The sequence below is a fragment of the Pan paniscus genome, chromosome 9 (genome assembly GCF_029289425.2).
Source record: "Pan paniscus chromosome 9, NHGRI_mPanPan1-v2.0_pri, whole genome shotgun sequence".
Lineage (NCBI taxonomy): Eukaryota > Metazoa > Chordata > Mammalia > Primates > Hominidae > Pan > Pan paniscus.
The window spans coordinates 112946418-112971371 of NC_073258.2; the positions used below are offsets into that span (position 1 = coordinate 112946418).

General features: G+C 40.9%; 1 protein-coding gene and 2 pseudogenes across 11 annotated transcripts in view; all 3 read left to right on the forward strand.

Annotated features, from left to right (window-relative positions):
• BCO2 (beta-carotene oxygenase 2) overlaps nucleotides 1–24890 on the forward strand; it is a 50891-nt gene extending 26001 nt beyond the window's left edge. For 3 of the 11 annotated variants that reach the window (XM_063608780.1, XM_063608782.1, XM_055094829.2), the window contains 5 exons: nucleotides 602–769; nucleotides 12231–12368; nucleotides 13269–13451; nucleotides 14718–14828; nucleotides 16268–17230. In XM_063608780.1, the coding sequence (XP_063464850.1) occupies nucleotides 602–769; nucleotides 12231–12368; nucleotides 13269–13451; nucleotides 14718–14828; nucleotides 16268–16381 (714 nt within the window). In that variant the 3' untranslated portion in view covers nucleotides 16382–17230. Of the gene's footprint in view, nucleotides 1–601; nucleotides 770–12230; nucleotides 12369–13268; nucleotides 13452–14717; nucleotides 14829–15890; nucleotides 16012–16053; nucleotides 16146–16267; nucleotides 17231–18139; nucleotides 22227–22438 lie in introns of those variants that run through there. The other 8 variants (XM_063608775.1, XM_063608781.1, XR_008620260.2 and 5 more) reach the window with 7 other exon arrangements.
• On the forward strand, nucleotides 2935–7418 carry LOC112441152 (alpha-ketoglutarate dehydrogenase component 4-like; annotated as a pseudogene).
• Nucleotides 16833–17227, forward strand: LOC106635308 (small ribosomal subunit protein eS12-like; annotated as a pseudogene).
• Nucleotides 24891–24954: the final 64 nt, after the last annotated feature.

Below are 24954 nucleotides of genomic sequence, written 5' to 3' on the forward strand. Positions count from 1 at the left end.
ACAGGCGTGAGCCACTGCGTCTGGCCCAATTCTCTGGCTTCTTAATATGTGACTATGACAATCCTACTAAAGTCTAAGCATGTTGATTGAATATCTTTTTATACTCCTGATTCATAATGCTATTATATTTGCCTACTTTTTACCTCTCTAAAGAGATAGTGTCTTACATTTACTCTATCTGGATCTCATTACAAAAAAAAATTTAGTAATGACTGCACCTTAAAAAAAATTAGTCTTTGAATTTATCATCAGTATACTGAGTAGCAATATTTTCTATTTAACCATGCAGTTAGAGTCCAAGATTTACATATCACTCAAAACATTGGGCTATATTTCATGAGGGATTTTAAGTTCATTATAACAATTGATTGGTCTATATCAAATAGCCCCAGTTCATTGCTTAAGCAAGCAATGTTTAAATCAAAGCATATTTGCTTCTACATTCTGTATTCTACTTTTATATATACTGGACCTGCCACTTCAGAGGGGAAAATCTTTCTAATTTTCTTATTTCGAACTTTTTGGACCTGTTTCCTAAAGGAAAGGGAAAAAGAAGAAAACTAAAAAAAATTTTTTTCATTGTTTGTGTTTTCCCCTGCAGCTCCTTCCAGGGAGATACTACAGCAAACCTTTTGTTACATTTCATCAAATCAATGCCTTTGAGGACCAGGGCTGTGTTATAATTGATTTGTGCTGTCAAGATAATGGAAGAACCCTAGAAGTTTACCAGTTACAGAATCTCAGGAAGGCTGGGGAAGGGCTTGATCAGGTAAACATTAGAATTTGTCAAGGGTCATCAAAATAATTTCGAACTCCAAGATCTGGCTTTGGCTTTGGAAGTACATGTTTCTCTCTCTCTCTCTCTTTTTTCTTTTGAGACTGAGTCTTGCTGTGTCACCCAGGCTGGAGTGCAATGGTGCGATCTCGGCTCACTGCAACCTCTACCTCCCAGGTTCAAGAGATTCTTGTGCCTCAGCCTCCCGGGTAGCTGGGATTATAGGCACGCACCACCATGCCCTGCTAATTTTTAATTTTTTTGTAGAGATGGGTTTCACCATGTTGGCCAGACTTGTCTCGAACTCCTGACCTCAAGTAATCTGCCTGCTTCAGCCTCCCAAAGTCTTGGGATTACAGGCATGAGACACCATGCCTGACCTAGGAATTACGTGTTTCTCTTGTCTCCTTGTGGCAAATAATGAGAGACAGTAGTTTTAAAGCATTGAAGACACAGCTTCATCATTTATTTAATATTAAAAATAATTTGAAATAGCTTATTTAATACCTAATAAGTAAGAAACATGGCAAAGAGAGCCAAGATATGTGTTTAAAAGCATATGTGGCTGGGCACGGTGGCTCACGCCTGTAATCCCAGCAGTTTGGGAGGCTGAGGCAGGCAGATCACTTGAGCTCAGGAATTTGAGACCAGCCTGGACAACCAAAATGGTGAAACCTCGTCTCTAGTAAAAATGCAAAAATTAGCCAGATGTGGTGGTGGGCGCCTGTAATCCCAGGTACTTGGGAGCCTCAGGCAGGAGTATCACTTGAACCCAGGAGGTAGAGGTTGCAGTGAACCAAGATTGCACCACTGCACCCCAGCCTGTGCAACACAGTAAGACTCCATCTCCAAAAAAAAAAAAAAAGCATATGTGATAGTTCCTTATTTCCTTATTACACTTAAGCACCAAAGTTTGCTAGAAGGAATAGCAAAGTAGACTGTCAATCAGTCCACCTAGTTGAAGGGATTCACTTTTTCCTGATGCTGAATCCAAGGTAAAGTTTTTCCTTGAATTATGTAATATACATTGTTTCTAGCTGTAGCTTTATTTTTTAGCTATAATTGTCTTTTTAAATGTTTGTAAAATAGTACTTATTAAGTTTACTTATGCCTTACTAAGCTTACTTATAGCTTTATGGTGGGTCTTGACATCTGTGGTTGTTTATCTCTTTTCTGTTTTAAGATTGCCTGGGTTTTTCATGGCCTTTTGCATGTCTATAAATTTTAGAATCCATTTGTCAGGTTTTGTTTTTGTTCTTGCTTTAAAAATAAAATTCATTGTATATATTTGAGGTTTACAACATGATGTTATGGGATACATGTAAATATTAAAATGGTTAGTATAGTGAGGCAGATTAACATATCTGTCATCTCACATGTTACTTTTTTGTGTGACAAGAGCAGTTAAAATCTACTTGTTTAACAAAAATCTCTGATAGAATACAATCTTATTAACTTTATTTCTTACGTTTGTACGTTAGACCTCTAGACTTGTTCATACTACATATCTACTGTTTGGTATCCTTTGAGCTACATCTTGTCTTTGCCTTCCCCTCCCCTCTGGTGGTAACCACTGTTTCATTGTCTTTCTCTGTGTATTTGAGATTTTCTTTAAAAAATTCCACATAAAAATGAGATCATGCAATTTTTTTTTCTTTTCTTTTTTTTTTGAGACGGAGTCTCACTCTGCCACTCAGGCTGGAGTGCAGTGGCGCGATCTTGGCTTACTGCAACCTCTGCTCCCGGGTTCAAGTGATTCTCCTACCTCAGCCTCCCGAGTAGCTGGGACTACAGGCACACACCAACATGTCTGGCTAATTTTTGTATTTTTAGTAGAGACCAGGTTTCACCATGTTGGCCAGGCTGGTCTCTAGCTCTTGACTTCAGGTGATCTGCCTGCGTTGGCCTCCCAAAGTGCTGGGATTACAGGCGTGAGCCACAGCGCCCTGCCTCATAGAATATTTTTCTTTCTGTGTCTGGATGTTTCACTTAACATAATGTCTTCCAGGTCCATCCATGTTGTAGCAGACGTCAGGATCTCCTTTTCTAAGATTGAATAATACTCCATTGTGTGTATATATCACATTTTCTTTATCCATTCATCTGTCAATGGGTATTTAGGTTGTTTCTGTTTCTTGTCTGTTATGAATAATGCTGCAATGAACGTAAGAATGCAGCTATTTTCATGAGGTGGTGATTTCATCTCATTTGAGTATATACCCAGGAGAGGGATTGCTGGGTCATATGTTGTACAGTTGACCCTGAACAACATGGATTTGAACTGCATGGGTCCTTATGTGCAAATTTTCTTCTACCTCTCCACCCCTGAGATAGCAAGACCAACCCCTCTTCTTCCTCCCCCTCAGACTACTCAATGTGAAGACAATGAGAATGAAGACCTTTATGATGATCTACTACCACTTAATGAATAGTAAATATATTTGCTCTTCCTTATGACTTTTAGTAGCATTTTATTTTATTTTTTTGAGACAGAGTTTTGCTCTTGTTGCCCAGACTGGAGTGCAATGGCGTGATCTCGTCTCACTGCAACCTCTGCCTCCTCGGTTCAAGCAATTCTCCAGCCTCAGCCTCCCGAGTAGTTGGGATTACAGGCATCTGCCACCATGCCCGTTGTATTTTTAGTAGAGATGGGGTTTTGTCATATTGGCCAGGCTGCTCTCGAACTCCTGACCTCAGATGATCTGCCCACCTTGGCCTCCCAAAGTGCTGGGATTACAGGCTTGAGCCACCACACCCGGCCTTTAATAACATTTTCTTATTTTCTTTTATCTGGTTTGCTTTATTGTAATAATACAGTATATAATACATATGAAATACAAAATATGTGTTAATTAACTGCATGTTATTGGTAAGGCTTCCAGTCAACAATAGTTTATTAGTAGTTAAATTTTTGAGTAGTCAAAAGTTATGTGTGGATTTTCGACTATGTAGGGGGTTGGCACCTCTACCCTACTCCGTGTTGTTCAAGGGTCATCTGTATTTTTTTATTTCTTTAGGAACTCCTATACTGTTTTTCATAATGGCTGTACCAATTTATATTCCCACCAACAATGTACTAGAGTTCCCTTTCTTCTACACCCTTGCCAACATTTGTTATCTCTTGTCTTTTTGATAATAGCCATCCTTATGAGTGTGAGGTTTTATATAGTGGTTTTAATTTGTATTTCCCTTATGGTTAGTGATGTTGAGCACCTTTTTATATGCCTATTGGACTTTCAAATTTTATTTTATTTTTTATTTTATTCTTTTAGGGACAGGATCTCACTCTGTTGCCCAGGCTGGGTGCAGTGGCATGATCATAGCTCACTGAAGCCTCAAACTCCTGGGAACACGTGATCCTCCTGCCTCAGCCTCCCAAGTAGCTGGGTCTACAGGTGCGTGGCACCACACTCAGCTAATATTTTAAAAACTTTTTTGTAGAGACAGGGTCTTATTATGTTGCCAAGGCTGCTGTCAAACTCCTGGGCACGCATGATCCTCCTGCCTCAGCCTCCCAAGTAGCTGGGATTACAGGTGCATGGCACCACACTCAGCTAATATTTTTAAAACTTTTTTGTAGAGACAGGGGCCTTGTTATGTTGCCAAGGCTTTTCTCAAACTTCTGGGCTCAAGTGATCCTCCTGCCTCAGCCTCCCAAAGTGCTGGGATTACAAGTGTGAGCTACCACACCTGGCCTCTATTTTTGGAGAAATGACTGTTCAGGTCCATTGCCCATTTTTTATTTATTTTTAATTAATTAATTTTTAACTTTTAGTTAAAAAGTAAACTTTAATATTGAAAATGCAAACTTGGGGAAGACAGAAAAGATCACACACAAAACTGTCACTTCACACTTGGAAGGTTGCACAGCAGCCAGGCAGAGGCGCTCCTCACATCCCAGACAGGGCGGGGGCCGGGCAGAGGCGCTCCTCACATCCCAGACAATGTGGGGGCCAGGCAGAGGCGCTCCTCACTTCCCAGACAGGGCAGCGGCCGGGCAGAGGCACTCCTCACTTGCCAGAGGGTGGGTGGCTGGGCAGAGGCACTCCTGGGGCGGCAGGGGCGGCAGCTGGGCAGAGGCGTTCCTCAGTTCCCAGACGGTGGGCGGCCGGGCAGAGGCGCTCCTCACTTCCCAGACGGGGCGGCGGCCGGCTTTTCCCATTTTTTAATTGGGTTATTTGTTTTTCTGGTATTGAGTTGTAAGAGTTCTTTATAAATTTTAAGGCCAGGTGTGGTGGCTCACGCCTGTAATCCCAGCACTTTGGGAGGCCAAGGTGGGAGGATTGCTTGAGCCCAGCAGTTCAAGATCAGCCTGGGCAAGATGGCAAGACCTCGTCTCTACAAAAAAATTTAAAAATATACAAATTTTGAGTATAATTCCTTATTAGATATGTGGTTGCAATTTTTTTCCCCAGCCCATAGGTTGCCTTTTCGTTTTGTTGATTGTTTCCTTTGCTGTGCAGAAACTTTTAAATTTGATGTCAACTTGTCAGTTTTTGCAAGGAAAAAACCTGATACAATACTGCAACTGTAGATCAATTTGGAGACAATTGACATCTTTACAATATTGAGTCTTCCAATCCATGAACATGGAATATCCCTCCATTTATTTGGGTCTTTTAAAATTTCTCTCAGTAAAGTTATAGTTTTCAGTATAAAGATACTACATTTCTTTTTGTGTGTTTTGAAATTATTGTAAGTGGTATCTTTTAAGCTTTCATTTTCTGTTTGTTGCTCTTTATAGAAATGCAATTGATTTTGTATATTATCTTCATATCCAGAGATCTTGCTAAATTCACTTATTAGTTCAAATAGTTGATCCACAGATTATTTTGGATTTTCTATGTGCACAGTCATGTTACCTGAAAATAATGACAGCTTTCTTTCTAATACTTAGGGCTTTATTTCTTTTTCTCGCCTTACTGTACCAGCTAGGACTTCGAGTTGAATAGAAGTGCAAGATAGTGAATAGAAGTTGAATAGGTAGTGTTGAAAAATGTTTAATAATTCATTATTAAATATAAAATTGCTATAGGTATTTTTCTAGCTATCTTTATCAGATCATCCTAATAGTGCCTTTTAATGAATAAACATTCTTAACTTAATATGGCCCAGGACACAGTCTCTTCCTTTATGACTTATACGTTGTACATCTTGTTTTAGACATCTTCTCATGGCAAGGTAATGAAAATATTATCCTATGTTATCTTCTAGAGAAGTCAAGTATCTGTATATGCATTATTCTGTTTCTGGACTGTATATTCTGTTCCATTGTTTCTACTTATGGTTACTTGTGCACTGCATTAAAAAAGTCTTAAGGTTTAGTGTCAAGTTATCCTAATATTTTTCTTTTGAAAAGAGTGTCATGGCCATCCCTGGCCCTTCACGTTTTTGTAGAAATTTTAGAATCAGCTGTCAGTTCCCCACACAAAAATATGGTCACATTTTAATTCTGTTTGCACTGAACCAATGTATCAATTTGAGAGAGGACTAACCTCTTTACACAATGTTGAGTCTTCCAGTATGTGAACACAATATATCTTTCCATTTATTTGAGACTTCTTTAATTTCTTTCAATGTTTATAGTTTTCTGGTTACAGATTTTCTGCATCTTTTGTTAGATTTATTCCTAGGTTTTTTTTTACATTATTTTAAATGTTGTTTATTTTTTGCTTTCATTTTATGTTAGTGTTGCTATATAGCAATTTTTTTTTTTTTGAGACAGTGTGACGGTCTCACTCTGTCACCAAGGCTGGAGTGCAGTGGTGTGATCTCAGCTCACTGCAACCTCTGCCTCCTGGGTTCGAGCAATCCTCCCACCTCAGCTTCCCGAGTAGCTGGGACTACAGGCATTTGCCACCATTCCTGGCTAATTTTCATATTTTTTTGGTAGAGATGGGGTTTCACCTTGTTGGCCAGGCTGGTCTTGAACTCCTGACCTCAAGTGATCCACCCACCTTGGCCTCCCAAAGTGCTGGGATTACAGGAATGAGTCACCGCACCTGGCCGGCAATTGATTTTTGTTTGTTGATTTTATATTCACTAATATAGTAATTACACTTACAAATTCTAATAATTATAGATTCTTTTAGATTTTTACATCTATAATATCATATGCAAGTAATGATAGTTCATTTTCTAACTCTACATGTAAGCTGTATATTGGCTTTTTTTTTTGTCTTATTTCACTGGATCTTCAGTACAGTGTTGAATATAAGTGATGATAATGGCATCCTTAACTTGTTCCCAATCTGAGAGGCAAAGCTTGCAGCATTTTACCATTAAGCATGCTGTGGCTGTAGATTAAAAAAATATAATAGAAACTGTCCCTTCTCGGGGGTCATGATGGGCAGCAAGATGCATCTGCTAGCAGTGTCGTTCAGGTAGTCAAGCCACATGCTCCATTAATAAGCTTCCCTGCTGGAAGAGACAATCCTAAACCCAATGTACCAGAAGCTTTGAGATCAGCAGGGCAACCATCTCACGATTCTGCAATTTCCCAGCATTCTAAGGGAAGTAAATTACTGGATTTGTGGATGTACCAGACACTGCAGAAGTAATGAAAACATTACCTCAGAAATATAGAAGTAAACTTGTGTCTCAAGAAGAAATTGAATTTGTCCATTGTGGAGATCCAGAATAATCACTGTGGCTGCTGTTTGTCATCAGACAAAAGAATTACCTTTACAATAAAGGACTTCCAAAAAAAAAATAGACTGTTTTTTAGAGCAATTTTACTTTTAAAGAAAAATCAAGCAGAAAGTATGGAGAGTTTCCATATTTCCCTCTCCTGCTAATGGTACATTTGTTACAACTGATGAATCAATGTAGGAGTGTTACATTATTACTAACTAAAGTCCATACTTTACATGATGGTTAGGTCTGTGTTGTACAGTTCTACCGGTTTTGAAAAATGCATAATGTCATGCATCTACCAATATCATACAGAATAGTTCGCTGCCCTGAAAATCTCCCTGTGCTCCACCTATTCGTCCCTTCCCCTTTCCTCCTCTCAGCCCCTGGAAACCACTGATCTTTTCACTATTTCTGTAGTTTTGACTTTTCCAGAATGTCACATAGTTGGAATCATACAGTATGTAGACTTTTCAGACTGACTTTTTTCACTTAGCAATATGCATTTAAGGTTCCTCTGTGTCTTTTGTGGCTTGAGAACTCATTTCTTTTTATCGCTGAAATGTGTATTCATTCATTTATTGAAGGACATCTTGGTTGGTTCCAATTCTTGGCAATTATGAGTAAAGCTGTTATAAATATTTGTTAGCAGGTTTTGTGTGGACATCTTTTTAAAAAGATACATTTTATTAGATTAGGAGAGTTCCCTTTTACTCCTAGTTTACTGAGATTTTTTGTCATGAATGGATGTTGGACTTTATCAACTGTTTTTTTTCTGCACTATTGAGATAATCATATAAAGTTTATCCTTTATTCTGTGAACATGGTGAAGTACATTGACTGATTCTTTAAAAAATGTTCATAACAGCCATTGATTGATTTTTGAATGTTAAGCTACCCTTCCATTCCTGAAGTAAATCCCAATTGGTCGCATTTTATTTGCTTTTAAATATATTGCAGGATTTGCTTTGTTACTATTTTGTTTAGAATTCTTTGTATCTATGTTCATGAATAAAATTGCCCTTTAATTTTTTTCTTTTCTATAATGTTCTTACTAGGTTTTGGTTTTGTGGTTTTTCTAGTCTCATACAATGAGTTGGGAATTGTTCTCTGTTTTCCTTCTTTCTGGATGATATTGTATAGGATTGATATTATTTCTTAAATATTTGAATTAATTCAACAGTAAAGCCTTCCAGACTTGAAAATTTCCTTATAGGCAGATCTACAGTTCTAGAATATTGATTTGGTTCTCTTTTCCAATTTATAGTTCTCTACCACAATTCTCAGTTTAAAATAATTTCCTTAAACATATTTAGAATAGTTAAAGTCTGATAACTAGTATCTGGATCTTCTGTGATTCTGTTTCTGTTATCTGTTGTTTATTTTGGTTTTTAATCATGTTGTCTTGTCTTTTCATGTGCTGGTTATTTTCTTTCATTTGCAAAATATTGTGTTTTAAAAATTGTGGAAATATTTTGAGACACAAGATGATGTTATTTTCCTCTAGAGAAGAATTTCACTTGCTTATATAATTTGAAGCAGGATTCAGTCCATGCAAGAGCTGGACTATTTCTTGTTTATTCTTATTCATAGGGTACAGACCTATGAGGTCCCAACCCAAAGGACTAGGGGTTTACTAGGCCTTCCTCTTCTTGGAAAATCGTAAATTCAAACTTTTGTCACTCTAGCCCTCAAAACTATTGAAAAGCCCTTCTCTTTAAGGTTAAGGGGTAAGCGAGTTGCTATGGCTATACCCTTATCAAAAAGTAGCGTGAAGGATCCTTGTGGTGATGGATCTGTTCTGTATCTTGAGTGGGGTGGTGGGTACATGAATTTACACATGATAAAATAGCATAGAACTAAATACACGCACACACACACACACACACACACGAATGCATGTTAAACTAGAATAAGGTTGGTGGATTGTATCAATGTAAATTTCCCAGTTGTGATATTATATTATAATTATGCAAGACATTCCTACTGGCAAAAAAGGATGATGAATATATGGGAAATCTCTGTATTATTTCTTTTTTTATGGTGTAGAAAGTATATATATATATAACATTAAATTTACCATTTTAACCATTTTAGGTGTTCAATTCAGTGGCATTAAGTAAATTCACAATGTTGTGCAACATCACCACTATCCATTTCCAGAACGTTTTCATCATCTCAAACAGAAACTCTGTACCCATTAAACAATAATTCCCTGTTCCCCCCACCTCCAGTCCCTGGTAATCTCTATTCTACTTTCTGTTTTTATGAATTTGCCTATTTTAGGTACTTCATGTAAGTGGGATCATACAATACTTGTCCTTTTGTGTCTGGCTTATTTCACTTAGCATAATGTTTTCAAAGTTCATCTATGTTGTAGCATGTATCAGAATTGCATTCCCTTTTAAGGTTAAATAATATTCGATTGTATACACACACACACACACTATATTTGTTTATTCATCTGTTGATGGATACTTGGGTTGTTTCCATCTTTGGAGTATTATGAATAATGCTGCTATGAACATTGGCATACAAATATCCAAGTTCCTTTTTTTAGTTCTTTTAGGTATATATCTAGAAGTGGAATTGCTAGATCATGTAATTCTGTGTTTAATTTTTTGAGGAACCGCCAAACTGTTTTTCTACGGTGGCCACAGCATTTTTCTACCATCAGCAATGCACAATAGTTCCAGTTCTTCACATTTTTACCAACACTTGTTATTTTCTGGGTTTTAAAAAAATAATAACCATCCTAATGGGTGTGAAGTGATATCTCATTGTGGTTTTGATTTGCATTTTCCTAATGACTAATGATGTTGAGCATATGTTTAAGTAGTTAGGGGAAAACTTGCCCCAGTGTCCAGTTGGTTTCTGTGGGTTTCCTTTTCATCCCAAACCTGGCCCCTTTGTTCTTCACTGTCTTTTTAGCTCACCAGTGCCTTCAGGCAGCTGTTTTAAACATTTTGTCCATAATTTCTAGTTGTTTTCAATGGGGTAGTTGATCCATATGATGTAATCTACCATTATTTGAAGCGTCTTTTGTGTTAGCTATGGTTTTGCAAGAGAAAACAATTGTAAATATAATTAAAAGTCATTTTTAAAAAGTTGGTAACTTCTGAAGTCATGGTGACCTTTTATAAAAAAAAAGCTAATAACTCTTTATGAATCTTAAGAATAGCACTAAATCTTTACTCACTAAAAATATTTCTGCATGCTACAGAGATCATATAGACTAGGTATATGGGAGGAAATGGTGCAGTTTGTTCTCCATCCTACAGTATTTCAGAGAGGAAAATGGGCTTAAAGCACTTACTGTCAGGAAAAACACACTTACTTTATTTGGGTCTCCTGCTTAAACATCATCTCTACTGAGAAGCTGTGTTGGGAGTTCCCAGGATCACCCCTAGGTTTGATAATTCATTAGGAGGATTCATAAGACTCAAAATAGGTCAGGCGAGGTAGCTCACGCCTGTAATTCCAGCACTTTGGGAGCCCAAGGCAGGAGGACTGCTTGAGCCCAGGAGTTCAAGACAAGCCTGGGCAACATAGTGAGATACCATCTTTATTAAAAATTTTTAAAAAGACTCTATATAGTCATACTCATGACTCATGATTACAGCAAAAGGATACAAAGCAAAATAAGCAAAAGGAAAAGGCACATGAGATGAAGTCTAGAGGAAACCAGGTACATGCTTCCAAGAGTCCTTTCCCAGTAGAGTCACAATGGACTTGCTTAATTCCTCCAGGAACTAGTGACAACATGTGTAAAATGTTGTCTGCCAAAGAAACCCACCCAAGCCTGCTTGTCCAGGGTTTTTATTGGGGATGAATCATATAAGCATAAAACCCTTACATGATGACCCTCAGTTACTGATGTTCCAGATCCTCAAGGGAATGGAGGTGTTCATTATAAATCACATTGTTAGCATAAACTATCTGGACAAACTACTGCAGAGTCACTTAAGGACTGGCACATGCAAGAACACTCTTATCAGACAGAACATCCCAAGAGCTCAGTTCCCAGCAACCAGCCCAAGGTCAGTCATGAAAACAAGTCTTTCTTGAAATAGTGCAGGGTTTGAGCAACCCAGGCCTACTAAGTTGATCCTTTTCCACACAGAGGTCTACCTGATCAAATCTGAAGAAGGAAAGCACCCTTTGTTACTCTCTAGTTTCTTACTCTTTGTTATATAATCATTTGTTTATTTGATGCTAATTAAATAACTTTTTTTTTTTTTTTTTTTTTTTTTTTTTTTGTGACGGAGTTTCACTCTTGTTGCCCAGGCTGGAGTGCAATGGCATGATCTCGGCTCACCGCAACTTCCACCTTCCAGGTTCAAGCGATTCTCCTGCCCCAGCCTCCCGAGTAGCTGGGATTAGAGGCATGAGCCACCATGCCCGGCTAATTTTGTATTTTTAGTAAAGACAGGGTTTCTCCATGTTGGTCAGGCTGGTCTTGAACTCTAGACCTCAGGTGATCCGCCTGCCTTGGCCTCCCAAAGTGCTGGGATTACAGGAATGAGCCACCGCACCTGGCCACAAATATTTTATAATTTTTAAATTTCTTTATTATCATTCCTCCACTAGAATATAAATTATATGAGGCCAAAGACTTTGCTTTATTCATGACTGTATCTCCAGTGTCTAAAACTGCTTGGGCTATAGTAGGTACTCAACAAATATTAAGTAGATGAATGAATGGAAATTATCATTTATTTAAATATTTAGGAATGCCAATGATGTTGACTGGATCTAAATTATTGGGACATACTGTTACCATATGAATGACAATTTTCATCTCTTTCTTCTTCCCAAACAGGTCCATAATTCAGCAGCCAAATCTTTCCCTCGAAGGTTTGTTTTGCCTTTAAATGTCAGTTTGAATGCCCCTGAGGGAGACAACCTGAGTCCATTGTCCTATACTTCAGCCAGTGCTGTGAAACAGGCTGATGGAACGGTATGCTATGAACAGACATTAGACTAAGACTTTGAACTTTAATGGTGTTACTTTATTCTTTAGCTGTTTTCCAAAATGTCTGGTACCCAATAACTTTTATAACATTCATCCGAGCAGGGTAAGGTTATGTAACATCGCTTGCACAAGAATTGCAGAAACAGTGGGAATGAACACAGTGTTTATCTATCCTTCCTGTGCTTTGAAACAGAGATATGGAACTGTCTAATGGTTGTGGAATGTCTATTCATTTGAGCTTGGCATTAGCAATCCCCACCTTTTATTTTTTATTTATGTTTATTTTTTGAGATGGAGTCTCGCTCTGGCGCCCAGACTGGAGTGCAGTGGTGCTATCTCGGCTCACTGCAGCCTCTGCCTCCTGGGTTCAAGCAATTCTCCTGCCTCAGCCTCTCGAGTAGCTGGGATTACAGGCACCTGTCACCACGCCCGGCTAATGTATTTGTATTTTTAGTTGAGATGGGGTTTTGCCATGTTGGCCAGGCTAGTCTCGAACTCCTGACCTCAGGTAATCCGCCCACCTCAGCCTCCCAAAGTGCTGGGATTACAGGCTTGAGCCACCGCGTCCAGCCGCAATCCCCACCTTTTAGATAATATGTGCTTAGCACAGGCCTATCATTGTGTAGCTGTCAATGCCTTAGCTTTAGAAGAATAAAAAGCATATCTCCACCTCCTATGTCATTTGACAGCTTATTAATAAAACTTGATAATCATTATGCATCCACACATATGATGGAAAGAGGAACAATATTAAAAAATGACATAGAACCTCAGTTCCCAAACCCTGTCACAAACCTTTATAGGGTATGAGGCTCCTCACTGACCTACATAAGAGGAAAATAAGAATTAAGAAACCACTACAAATCCTTTTGAAATCTCTTTTAGATCTGGTGCTCTCATGAAAATCTACATCAGGAGGACCTAGAAAAGGAAGGAGGCATTGAATTTCCTCAGATCTACTATGATCGATTCAGTGGCAAAAAGTATCATTTCTTTTATGGCTGTGGCTTTCGGCATTTAGTGGGGGATTCTCTGATCAAGGTTGATGTGGTGAATAAGACACTGAAGGTGATGAAAAACTCTTTCCTTTTTGAACTTTTCAGAGACCTGTTCTTCCCTTTGAATTAGTTTGTTTTATTTAAAGTAGCTCTTAAGATTCTTCAGTATTTAAGCAGCTGAGCCATTTTCTTTTATTTGAGAACTATGAAATCATCTAAGTTAGGGGTATGTTCCTTCTAGGGAATCCAAATTGACCCCAGGCCCAGCAAAATAATTCTATGTTTGATTTTGATGTTATTTTGGGAGCAATTGTGGGGTTAGGGTTGTTGGGACACCTATATTTAAAGTTGATGGCAAATTATAGTTACACAAATTGTGTTTGATGGTGATGGAATCTGGGACTGCAAAGACTCCCTCTCTTTCTCCCATATTCAACTCAGTAGGCCTGATTCTTTTACTTTTGGAATATTCTATTGACAGCCTGTGTTAGTCTGTTCTGTGTTGTTATAAAGAAATCCCCGAGGCTGGATAATTTATAAAGAAAAGAGGTTTAGGCTGGGTGTGGTGGCTCACGCCTGTCATCTCAGCACTTTGGGAGGCCGAGGGGGGTGTATCACAAGGTCAGGAGATCAAGACCATCCTGGCCAACATGGTGAAACCCTGTCTCTACTAAAAATACAAAAATTAGCTGGGCGTGGTGGCACATGCCTGTAATCCCAGCTAATTGGGAGGCTGAGCCAGGAGAATCACTTGAACCCGGGAGGTAGAGGTTGCAGTGAGCTGAAATTGCGCCACTGCACTCCAGCCTGGCAACAGTGCGAGATTCTGTCTCAAAAAACAAAACAAAACAAAACAAAACAAAACAAAAAAAAAGGAAAAAGAAAAGAGGCTTATTTGGCTCATAGTTCTGTGGGATGTACCAGCATGGTACCAGCATCTGCTCAGCTTCTGATGAGGCCTCAGAAAGCTTAGAATCATGGCAGAAGGCAAAGAGGGAGCCTCATGTCACATGGTGAGAGAGTAGGAGCAAGACAGAGAGGAGGAGGTGCCATGCTCCTTTAAAACAACTACCTCTCAGACGAACTAATAGAGTGAGAGCTCACTTATCACCAAGGGGATGGTGCTAAGCTATTCATGAGGGACTGGCCCCCATCACCCAGCACTTCCCAGTAGGCCCCACCTTCAGCACTGGGCTCAGCACTTCAGCATGAGCTTTGGAGGGGACACACATCCAAACTACATCACAGCCAAATTCATGCTTGGAGTGACAAAAGCCATAGAAAGCTCCCTACTTACTACTTGCCTTTTATCAAATGCTTTTTTTGGGACTTGCAGGTTTGGAGAGAAGATGGCTTTTATCCCTCAGAACCTGTTTTTGTTCCAGCACCAGGAACCAATGAAGAAGATGGTGGGGTTATTCTTTCTGTGGTGATCACTCCCAACCAGGTAAATATATTTCCCTATCACCAGTCAGAAAGAAAAGTAGCACTGAGTCATCTGATAAATCAAGGATGCACACTCATCTGTCGATAGTTTACTTTGATTCCCTTTCCCTTCTCTTCCCCTCCTTACTATTTACATACCCTTTTATCTCAATCCATATTTTATTGTTTTAAAGTTCTGTTTGGAAGACCATAATAACAATTTGTATTTGCAAAGGAATTTGTTATTTACGAACTACTTACACATATTTAGTTATCAAAACAACTTTGTGGGATACCATTTTATACATGTGGAATTTGTAAAGTAAAGAAGTTGAAGTAGACTTGCATCAGATCTCCTGGTGGTAAAGCCAGTATTTAAATCCAAGTCTTTTGACTTCCAGTCTAATGTTTATATCATCATGTGTGCTGCCAATTTCAATGAACTGACCTCCAAGTCCAATGTCATCAGTCCTGGTCCAGTGTCCCAATAACACTATGCACTATCTGACTTCTTGTCTAGGGCAATCTTATGGCAAATAGGTTCACTTTGAGTATCAACTTTGATTAATTATTAGTGGCTGCCTGGGGTGCAGGGCTCTGAGGCCTTTTAAGGGTTCAGTAAGAAAGGCTGTGATCAATTAGCGATATCTGCCATGGGCTTTAGGAGGACTTTGTCCTCATGCCATGCACTTGCCATTCCTGGAATTAGATTTGGCAGATCTCAATCTGCCTTGCAATGCTGGCCTTTGAACAGCTCCAAAGTAACACAAAATGGAGGCATTTCTAACTTGGAAGAAAGAGTTTCTGTCTTTTAGAAGATTGGAAAGGCACAAGCAAAAATATTAAACTCAAAGAAATTCTGTGAAGGTGATTGATAGAAACAACTTAATTTCTTTGTTGTAGGTATGAACTTCTTTAGCCATGATATCCTTTCCAGTCCAGTTCAGCAACTGAGGAAACAATTTGTGAGTGTATAGGTGAGGCACTGTGCTAGGTTCTGGGGAGAGATATGAAGATGTGTAAGACATGGTCTTGCTCTTTCTTTCTCTCTCTCTTTTCTTTTCTTTTCTTTTTTTTTTTAAAGACAGGGTCTCGCTCCGTCACCCAGGTTGGAGTGGAGTGGCACAATCTCAGCCTACTGCAACCTCTGCCTCCCAGGCTCAAGCGATCCTCCTGCCTCAGCCTCTGAGTAGCTGGTACTACAGGTGTGCACCACCACGCCTGGTTAATTTTTGTATTTTTTATAGAGATGGGGTTTTGCCGTGTTGCCGAGGCTGGTCTTCAACCATGATCTCAAGCAATCCACCCACCTCGGCCTCCCAAAGTGCTAGGATTACAGGTGTGAGCCACTGTGCCTGACCAACATGTTCTCTCCATTAGGAATTTTACAGCTTAGTGGAGGAGACAGGCAAATTTTTGATGAAAAAAAGATAATTTTCAATATTGTCTTTTCTTTTCTAGAATGAAAGCAATTTTCTCCTAGTTTTGGATGCCAAGAACTTTGAAGAGTTGGGCCGAGCAGAGGTACCTGTGCAGATGCCTTATGGGTTCCATGGTACCTTCATACCCATCTGATGGGACAACCATAAGGTCTGGAAACTAGGTTTAAAATAAATGTGCACTTGGACATAAAGACTGGAGAAATAAACACTGAGGACTCCAAAAGGGGGGCAAGGAGGAAGAGGGGCAGGGGTTAAAAAGCTACCTATTGAATACTATGTTCCCTATTTGGGTGATGGGTTCGTTAGAAGTCCAAACCTCAGCAGCACACAATATACTCATGTAACAAGCCTGCACATGTACCCCAGAATCTAAAATAAAAATAAAAAGAAAAACAAAGAATGTACTCTATACAAAAGACAGAGCATAAAGGGCACCGTACCTCCCAAACCAATGTCCCAAATAGACATTTAGTTTAAAAATTTCTGTTAAAAACAGAATTCACTATTTCCTTGCCACTGCCAAGTCACGCCATGGCAGAGGCTCGAGTGCATACAAGCTTCAGTTTTACCCTTAATACACCATCATGACCAATGGAGGCATTGCTGCTGGAGGTGTCATGGCCATTAACACTACTTTATAAGAGGTGCGGAAGACTGCCCTCACTCATCATGGCCTAGCATGTGCAATTTGTGAAGCTGCCAAAGCGTTAGACAAGCACCAAGCCCACTTTTGTCTGCCTGCACCCAACTGCAATGAGCCTATGTATGTCAAGTTGGTGGAGTCCCATGGTGCTGAACACCAACTCACCCTAATTAAGGTTGATGACAACAAGAAACAAGGGGAATGGGTAGGCCTCTGTAAAACTGAGAGGGAAACCCCCGAAAAGTGGTTGGCTGCAGTTGTGCAGTAGTTAAGGACTAGGTCAAAGAATCTTAAGTCAAGGATGTCATCGAAGAGTATTTCAAATGTAAGAAATGAACAAATAAAACTTTGGCACTCATGTTTCTTAAGAAAAAACACCACAAAGCAGAATTCATAATATAACTATGGTTATATATATATATATTTTTAGGGCTCTTACTTGAAATAATTAAGAAAGTATTGATACAACCTTTTGAAGAGGGTTTTAAATTTCATTTATTGGATATATCTTCCTCTAGGTAATAATAAGAATACATGAAATAAAAATTCATGTATTTTGGTCATTACTGCAAGAATTAAAGAAAGAGGAAAGAAACATGAAAGGTGGCTTGCCAGTTAAGACAGGTTTATTTTAGAAAAAACAAACCCGAGAGGAGCCTTTTGGCTGAGTTAGATTAGAGGCACACTTTTTTACAGACTAAGAGTTTTTAAGGATTCAGGGTGGGAGAGTTTATTAGAGGCTTGGACTGCTTCTGTGTTTCTTTGTTGTGTTTATTTGGGAGGGAGAGTTGTGTGTTTGTTCCCATACATATTTTTTTGCAGCTGCAGGCATACCCCCCAAAGTCTGCTTTTAGCTTCCCTATCTTAGTGCACCTGAAGGGAGAGGAATGTCCTTATTAAGGCCCACTGTTTCACTGGGGCCCATTATATGAGGGTGAAATTTGGCAGTTACCCAAGAGACTTTCCCCCTACTTCCCTCTGTGCCCGTGCTGTTTTATTTGTGTTTTACTGTCTGCTTTTTCTGTTTGCTTGTAGTTAGAAGAGAAGTGATTTCCTTGAAATGCATGAGGCTAGAAAGGGAGCTGGAACTTAAAGTGGCAGTTTGTCCAAAATAAAGATGCTCCTGCTCTGTCAATTACCATCATCGGATAGGTGGATGACAGAGGTCCTAGGAGAAGAAATACAAATGATCATAGATAGTAGACTTTTAATATAAATCTGAAAAGCACCTTGTTCTTTCCATCACAGTCTGCCTGTTACCATTGGTCCTAAGGTACTCAGAAGACAGGAAGCTGGCTATATCCTGCATGGAGGCTTCTTCTAAACTGTTTTTTTCTCTGCTGTCCACAGCAGATGCTACTGCAATTGCACAACCCTCCTATGGACCACCCACTACCCCCACCCCACCCTCAGCTCGGCTTTGGGAGCTTATTTTGAGGAACATCACTAAAATCAGGCATTTATTCTAATCTCTACGTGTATAGTTCTCAGGGATGGATGACAAGCCAGTAGTGCTTCATTTAATTGGACAGCAGGTGGCACTAGAGACCATATAATCTTCACATTTCTAAACCCTGCCTGATCTTACCAACAGCCGTAGGCAGGCAAGGTCTGTCACTTAGACACTCTTGCCAACACCCCCAAAATCCCTTGTTCCCTTTTCCTTCAGTTACACTCCCTTCCCTCCGCTGAACTCCATTCCAGGACCAGTTAAACTGTTTATGCTCCTTCTACATGGTGAATGCTCTGGAGAAGACCCCCAGACATACAATATGTGGCACCTGTGAACTCATGGTTAGGCTCTCTGCACCGTCCTGGACTAACATAGTTTCCTGTCTAATTTTCCTTAAGAGTCACTTCAAACTTCACAGACCCCATCTTCTTTAGTAATGTGTTCCATACATGCAAATGCCATGCGTGGAGCTTTGCACTGTGGCAATAAAGTAAAAGGGCTGAGTTCCATGTCTGGGTTTGTGAGATGCAGAACACAGCATCAGGTTTAGAATGGCAAGAAGATGCCTAAACAGAACTAATGCAGCAGATGCAGGAGCAAAGAGCCTCAGGTAACCATGAGAGTGTAAGTCCCCCAGTGTTTCCTTTCACAGAAGTCCCTGAAAAGGCATTCATTGTACTTCCTCAGACAAAACATGGAGATTTGATTGATCTTCCTAGATCTGAAGGGTGAAGGAGACTCTGGATGACCTCTGGCAAGTCCATAGATCTGTCACATCTTTCCTCTGTTTATAAATCTCTATCTTAATACACAGGGAATGAAGTTCAGACATATGAAGGATAGCAGTATAATCATAAGATTTTGACCTAAGGATACCTGAATTCTGCCTTGGCTCTGCTCTGCTCTCTGTTTCTTGAAGGAGAACACAAAAAAGGATCAGTGGCATGTTATAATCTAGGCATATATGCCTGGTAATCCAAGGGAGAAAGTTCTGGTAAAATTGAGTGAGCATATGACCAAGGCCCAAAGCATAGGCTGGGCCTCTTCCTCTGCCTGAGCCCAACTCTTACCACTAGCCAGTGTCTGAGGATTCAAGGAAAGGGAGTAAGTGGTGCACAATTGAGGGGAAAAGGAAGAGGCAAATGGGCAGGTTGGGTCCTCCACAGGAGGCAAGCAGTAGAAAAACATATGAACCAGCCAGCTAGGCCTCCTTGGGGCAGGGTGGGAGTAGGGGAGAGCTTTGGCTTGATTTTTTTTTTTCCTCTGAGCATAGCTCTGGAGAGTAAGCAACACCATGTGTGGTACTTTTAACACATTGTAGGCCTGCCTGTGAGTCAACAAGGCCCAACCAGTGCCTGGAAATGTGATTTAAGCAGATGAAAATTCCCTTTTTGTGGGGAGCTACAAGGGAGATAAGGGGGTGAAACCTCCTTTCGTTTATACTTAAATGACATTCAAGGCCTTTCAATAATTTGGTCCCCAATCAATGTTTCCAATCTTACCTCTCACCTATCTCCCCATTGTAGCCAAGAACTCATCAATATGCAGTAAACAAGCTGTACTTTTCCACATTTCCTTTGCTTACATTCTCTTCCTGGAATTCCCTTATCTACCTGGTGAATCTTAAAATCCAGCTCAAAAGTCATCTCTTCTTTGAAGCCTTCTTTTACTTCCTGAGGGAGAATTAGTGTTTTTTTTTTTTTTTTTAGTTTGTCATGATTTATTTCTGTGTTTAGCTCCCTCACTAGCTTGAACTGTATGAGGACAGGAAACGTGTTTATTATTCATACTGCGCCCCTGGCACTTAGCAGTGCACTTGGCATTCATTAGATGTTAACTAAACACTTTTTTTTTTAACTTAATAAGTGAATGAGGACCGGAAGGTGATAGATATGGGGCCTACCTTGCCAATATATGTCCATTGGAGTACGTTATGGGATCTTTTTTTTGGTGGGGGGGCTTGGGGGTATTTATTAAGTGATGCTTTAGTCTCAGTCTCTGCCAGCAACTGGGGTGTGGGTTGACTCCACTCGCCCCAGGATTTCCCAGACTTGCTGTTTTAGAGGAGAGAGGCAGGAAGCCAACTATCCTTTAAGCCCCAGCTTGGGAAGCTAGGCTAGTACTGGGGTGGGGGCAGCAGAGCTGAGACCCTCCACCCCCAGCCCCCAGCCTGTGCTATCCTCCCAGCCTGAGGGGGAGGAGCTGAGGCAATTTTGGCCGCAGCCTCCCACACACAGCCCTGCCCTTGGTGCGCCATTCACTGCCCTGAGTTATTCATGATCCCTGCTCCCACATATTCACCTTGACACTCTAAAAGCCAGCCCCACACCCAGCCCCTTCAGGTCTTTAGTCCTGGGGAGAGCAAAAGGAGGGACAGGGGCCCTTTGACTGAGCAGCTTCAAGGGGCCTCTCCTTTCTGTTACCCACTGAATGCCAGCCCCTTGTCTTCAGCCCTCCCTTAGATAGGAAGGAGGGTGGTGGCCTCAGACTGCACCCCCTTTCTTCTTCTTCTCTTCCTGGCATCCCATTCTGTCCCAGCACAGCAGCCAAGAGCACAAAGCACAGCACCTGTGAGGCTGGTGGGCACAGGAGCCCGTGCTGGCACAGGCCAGACTGCCTGCAGCCCTAGGTGGGGCCTGCTCCTGCCCTAGAAGCTAGACAGAGGGAGACAGAAAGCAGAAGTGGGGCAATGGGATGTGCGGCCCCTGTGGCAGGAGGAGGAGCACACGAACCCTGACCCTGCTTCTTGGTGCAGGCCACTCCAGGCCTTGCTTCTGTAAGAGACTCTGTGGCTGGCTCCAGAGCTGCCCGGCCCCCATTAAGGGGGCTGAAAGGAGGATGGGTGGTCCTTGAGGAGGGGAAGGGTCTGCAGAGAATCGCTCAGACACCAGGTATTACCCAGCTATTCCCCCAAGACCGGGAGGGTCCAAACTCCTGGCCCCAACCACCTGCATCTTGGGTGAGGAAGCAGGGCCTCTTCTGCTGTTCCTTCCCCTCAGAGATCCAAGAACCCACTCCAGTGAAATGCAGGTACCCATGCCTGCCACCTGCCCCTGGAGACAGCAGGGGAGTTGAGGCAGGAAGGCTGGCCAGGGGCCCTTATGGGATCTTTTAGTAGAAGCTAGCCTTCTGAGACAACGCAGCCAAGCACAAGCCAGTAAATGTTGCAAGAGTGAAGGGAGAACTATACCTAAATGGCTGTTGATCTCAAAGCACTGAAAGCTAAGTTAAGAGGAATGTTATTTGCTTATTGGTTAGTGTGTTAGTCTGCTAGGGCTGCCATAACAAAGTACCACAGGGGTCTTAACAGAAATGAATTGTCTCACAATTCTGGAAGCTAGAAGTCTGAAATCAAAGTTGGTTTTTTCCTTCTGAGGGCTTTGAAGAAAGATCTGTTCCAGTTCCCTCTCCTGGGCTTGGAGATGGTGTTGTCTGTGTCTTCACATGATCTTCCCTCTGTATGTGTCAGTTTTTGAGTCCAAGTTTTCCCTTTCTACAAGAACATTAGTCATGTTGGATTAGGTCCCATCCTAAACACCTCATCTCAATACGTGTGCAACAATCCTATTTCCAAACAGGTTAAACTTCAACTCTGCAAATGCAGTGAAATATTTTACTAAAACAAACAAGTATTATTAATAAAAATAATTTTGCAGAAATTTCTCTTACTCTTTCACTTTATTTTGATTCTTTAAGCTGGTTTTGGAATGAGCAACTATTTGTGCAACCACTGACTGTTAGTATTTATCACTGAGGCAGTCCATACCTGGGAAATAATGTTTCTGTTCTGAGTGATCTCGCAATAGTAATTCACTTATCTGTGGCTGTATTTTCTTATCTGTAAAGTGAAAGTATTGAACTAAACAGTCTCTATCTCGAAAATCTCTAAATGTTATTTGAAGTTTTTTCTTTATAGTACAATGGGGTAGATGAGACAAACATCTGAAAATGTATGGAGAGTGTTTGCTAAATAACCTGTTAGTAGTTTAATGCAGAACAAACAGAATATATAGCTGTAAATAGGAGATATTTGAGGGAAATCACCATTTGAGCTTATTTCTATCGCCCCCATGATTTTATCTTTCTTTTTACAGGAAACTTTTCCAAGTCTGTTATTAATCAGTGACTTGTCCTGCTTTTCATCATATACAGTGATGATTTTTCTCATATAGAGTGGAGCTGTCCTCTCCAGTACCTGGAACAATGCCAGCCACATAGTAGATGCCCAATAAATATTTAGTGAAAGAGTGAATGGAAGCAAGAGGTGACATGATTCTGGGAACTGTGTGTAGTTTGGTTACTCTTGTGAGTAGATGTGAGGAAACAAGATCCTTTCACTCTCAATGTGTCTACACTGGCAGAAGAATTGCTAATATGTGTTTAGGGGTGTCTGTATTCACACTATGCCAACCCAGAGTAATAAATGGGTCCATACATGCTTGTGGATAAGAATGGCTTTAGAATTTCCCTTAGTAAGAGTCATTACACAACAGTCCAAAGGACTGTTGTCACGTGGTCCTATTTGTGCTCTCAAATTCTTGCTCTTTAAAAATTTTTTTTAAAGAAATGGTATTAATCCTAAGCAAAAAGAACAAAGCTGGAGGCATCACGCTACCTGACTTCGAACTATACTACAAGGCTACAGTAACAAAAACAGCATGGTATGGGTACCAAAACAGATATATACACCAACGGAACACAACAGAGGCCTCAGAAATAACACCACACATCTACAACCATCTGATCTTAGACAAACCTGATAAAAACAAGAAATGGGGAAAGGATTCCCTATTAAATAAATGGTGCTAGGAAAACTGGCTAGCCACATGTAGAAAGCTGAAACTGGATCCCTTCCTTACACCTTACACAAAAATTAACTCAAGATGGATTAAAGACTTAAATATCAGACCGAAAACCATAAAAACCCTAGAAGAAAGCCTAGGCAATGCCATTCAGGACATAGGCATGGGCAAGGACTTCATGACTACAACACCAAAAGCAATGGCAACAAAAGCCAAAATAGACAAAAGGGATCTAATTAAACTAAAGAGCTTCTGTACGGCAAAAGAATCTACCATCAGAGTGAACAGGCAACCTACAGAATGGGAGAAAATTTTTGCAATCTACCCATCTGACAAAGGGCTAATATCCAGAATCTACAAAGAACTTAAACAAATTTATAAGAAAAAAAATCAAACAACCCCATCAAAAAGTGGGCAAAGCATATGAACAGACACTTCTCAAAAGAAGACATTTCTGCAGCCAACAGACACATGAAAAAATGCTCATCATCACTGGCCATCAGAGAAATGCCAGTCAAAACCACAATGAGATACCATTTCACACCAGTTAGAATGGCGATCATTAAAAAGTTGGGAAACAACAGATGTTGGAGAGGATGTGGAGAAATAGGAATGCTTTTACACTGTTGGTGGGAGTGTAAATGAGTTCAACCATTGTGGAAGACAGTGTGACGATTCCTCAAGGATCTAGAACTAGAAATATCATTTGACCCAGCCATCCCATTACTGGGTATACACCCAAAGGATTATAAATCATGCTACTTTAAAGACACATGCACCTGTATGTTTATTGTGGCACTATTCACAATTGCAAAGACTTGGAACCAACCCAAATGTCCATCAATGATAGACTGGATTAAGAAAATGTGGCACATGTACACCATGGATTACTATGCAGCCATAAAAACGATGAATTCATGTCCTTTGCAGGGACATGGATGAAGCTGGAAACCATCATTCTCAGCAAACTATCACAAGGACAGAAAACCAAACACTGCATGTTCTCACCCATAGGTGGGAATCAAACAATGAGAACACATGGACACAGGGTGGGGAACATCACACACCGGTGCCTGTCAGGGAGTAGGGGGCTGGGGGAGGGATAGCATTAGGAGAAATACCTAATATAAATGACGAGTTGATGGGTGCAGCAAACCAACATAACACATGTATACCTATGTAACCTGCACGTTGTGCACATGTACCCTAGAACTTAAAGTATAATAATAATTAAAAAAAAAAAGAAAAAAGAAAAAAAGAAACGAGGGTCTTGCTCTATTGCCCAGGTTGGACTCCTGGGCCGAAGTGATCCCTCTCCTTCTCAATAGCTGGGGCTACAGGAGTGCGTCACCACGCCCGCCTGGCTCAATTCCTGCTCCTTTTGGTCTATAAAGCGGACTGTGGCCCTGGGGTTCATCCGATTGAGTCACCAGTCACTGGAGCTTTACAGGAGAGAGTGGGAGAGGAGGCTCAGAGAGGTCACTCAGGACCCAAAGTGTGCCCAGACGGGCCCTAACTACGTGGCGTGACCTCAGGCGGGGCAAACAGATCAAGGACACAGGGTCCCCACCCACCCTGACCACTCCAGGGTATGCTTAGGTATCCCAACTCTTGCTCTCCGAAGAGATTCAGATAGCGAGAGACACCCTTAACTGTCTCCCGAGGCCGGGACTGGCCAGAGCGCAAGCGGAGTCGCACTTCCTAGGGGCGCGTCTGGCACGCACTGCGCAGCCGCGGTGGGAGGAGGCGCCGGCCGCGCGGTGGGAGGAGGCGCCGGCCGCGCGGTGGGAGGAGGCGCCGGCCGCGCG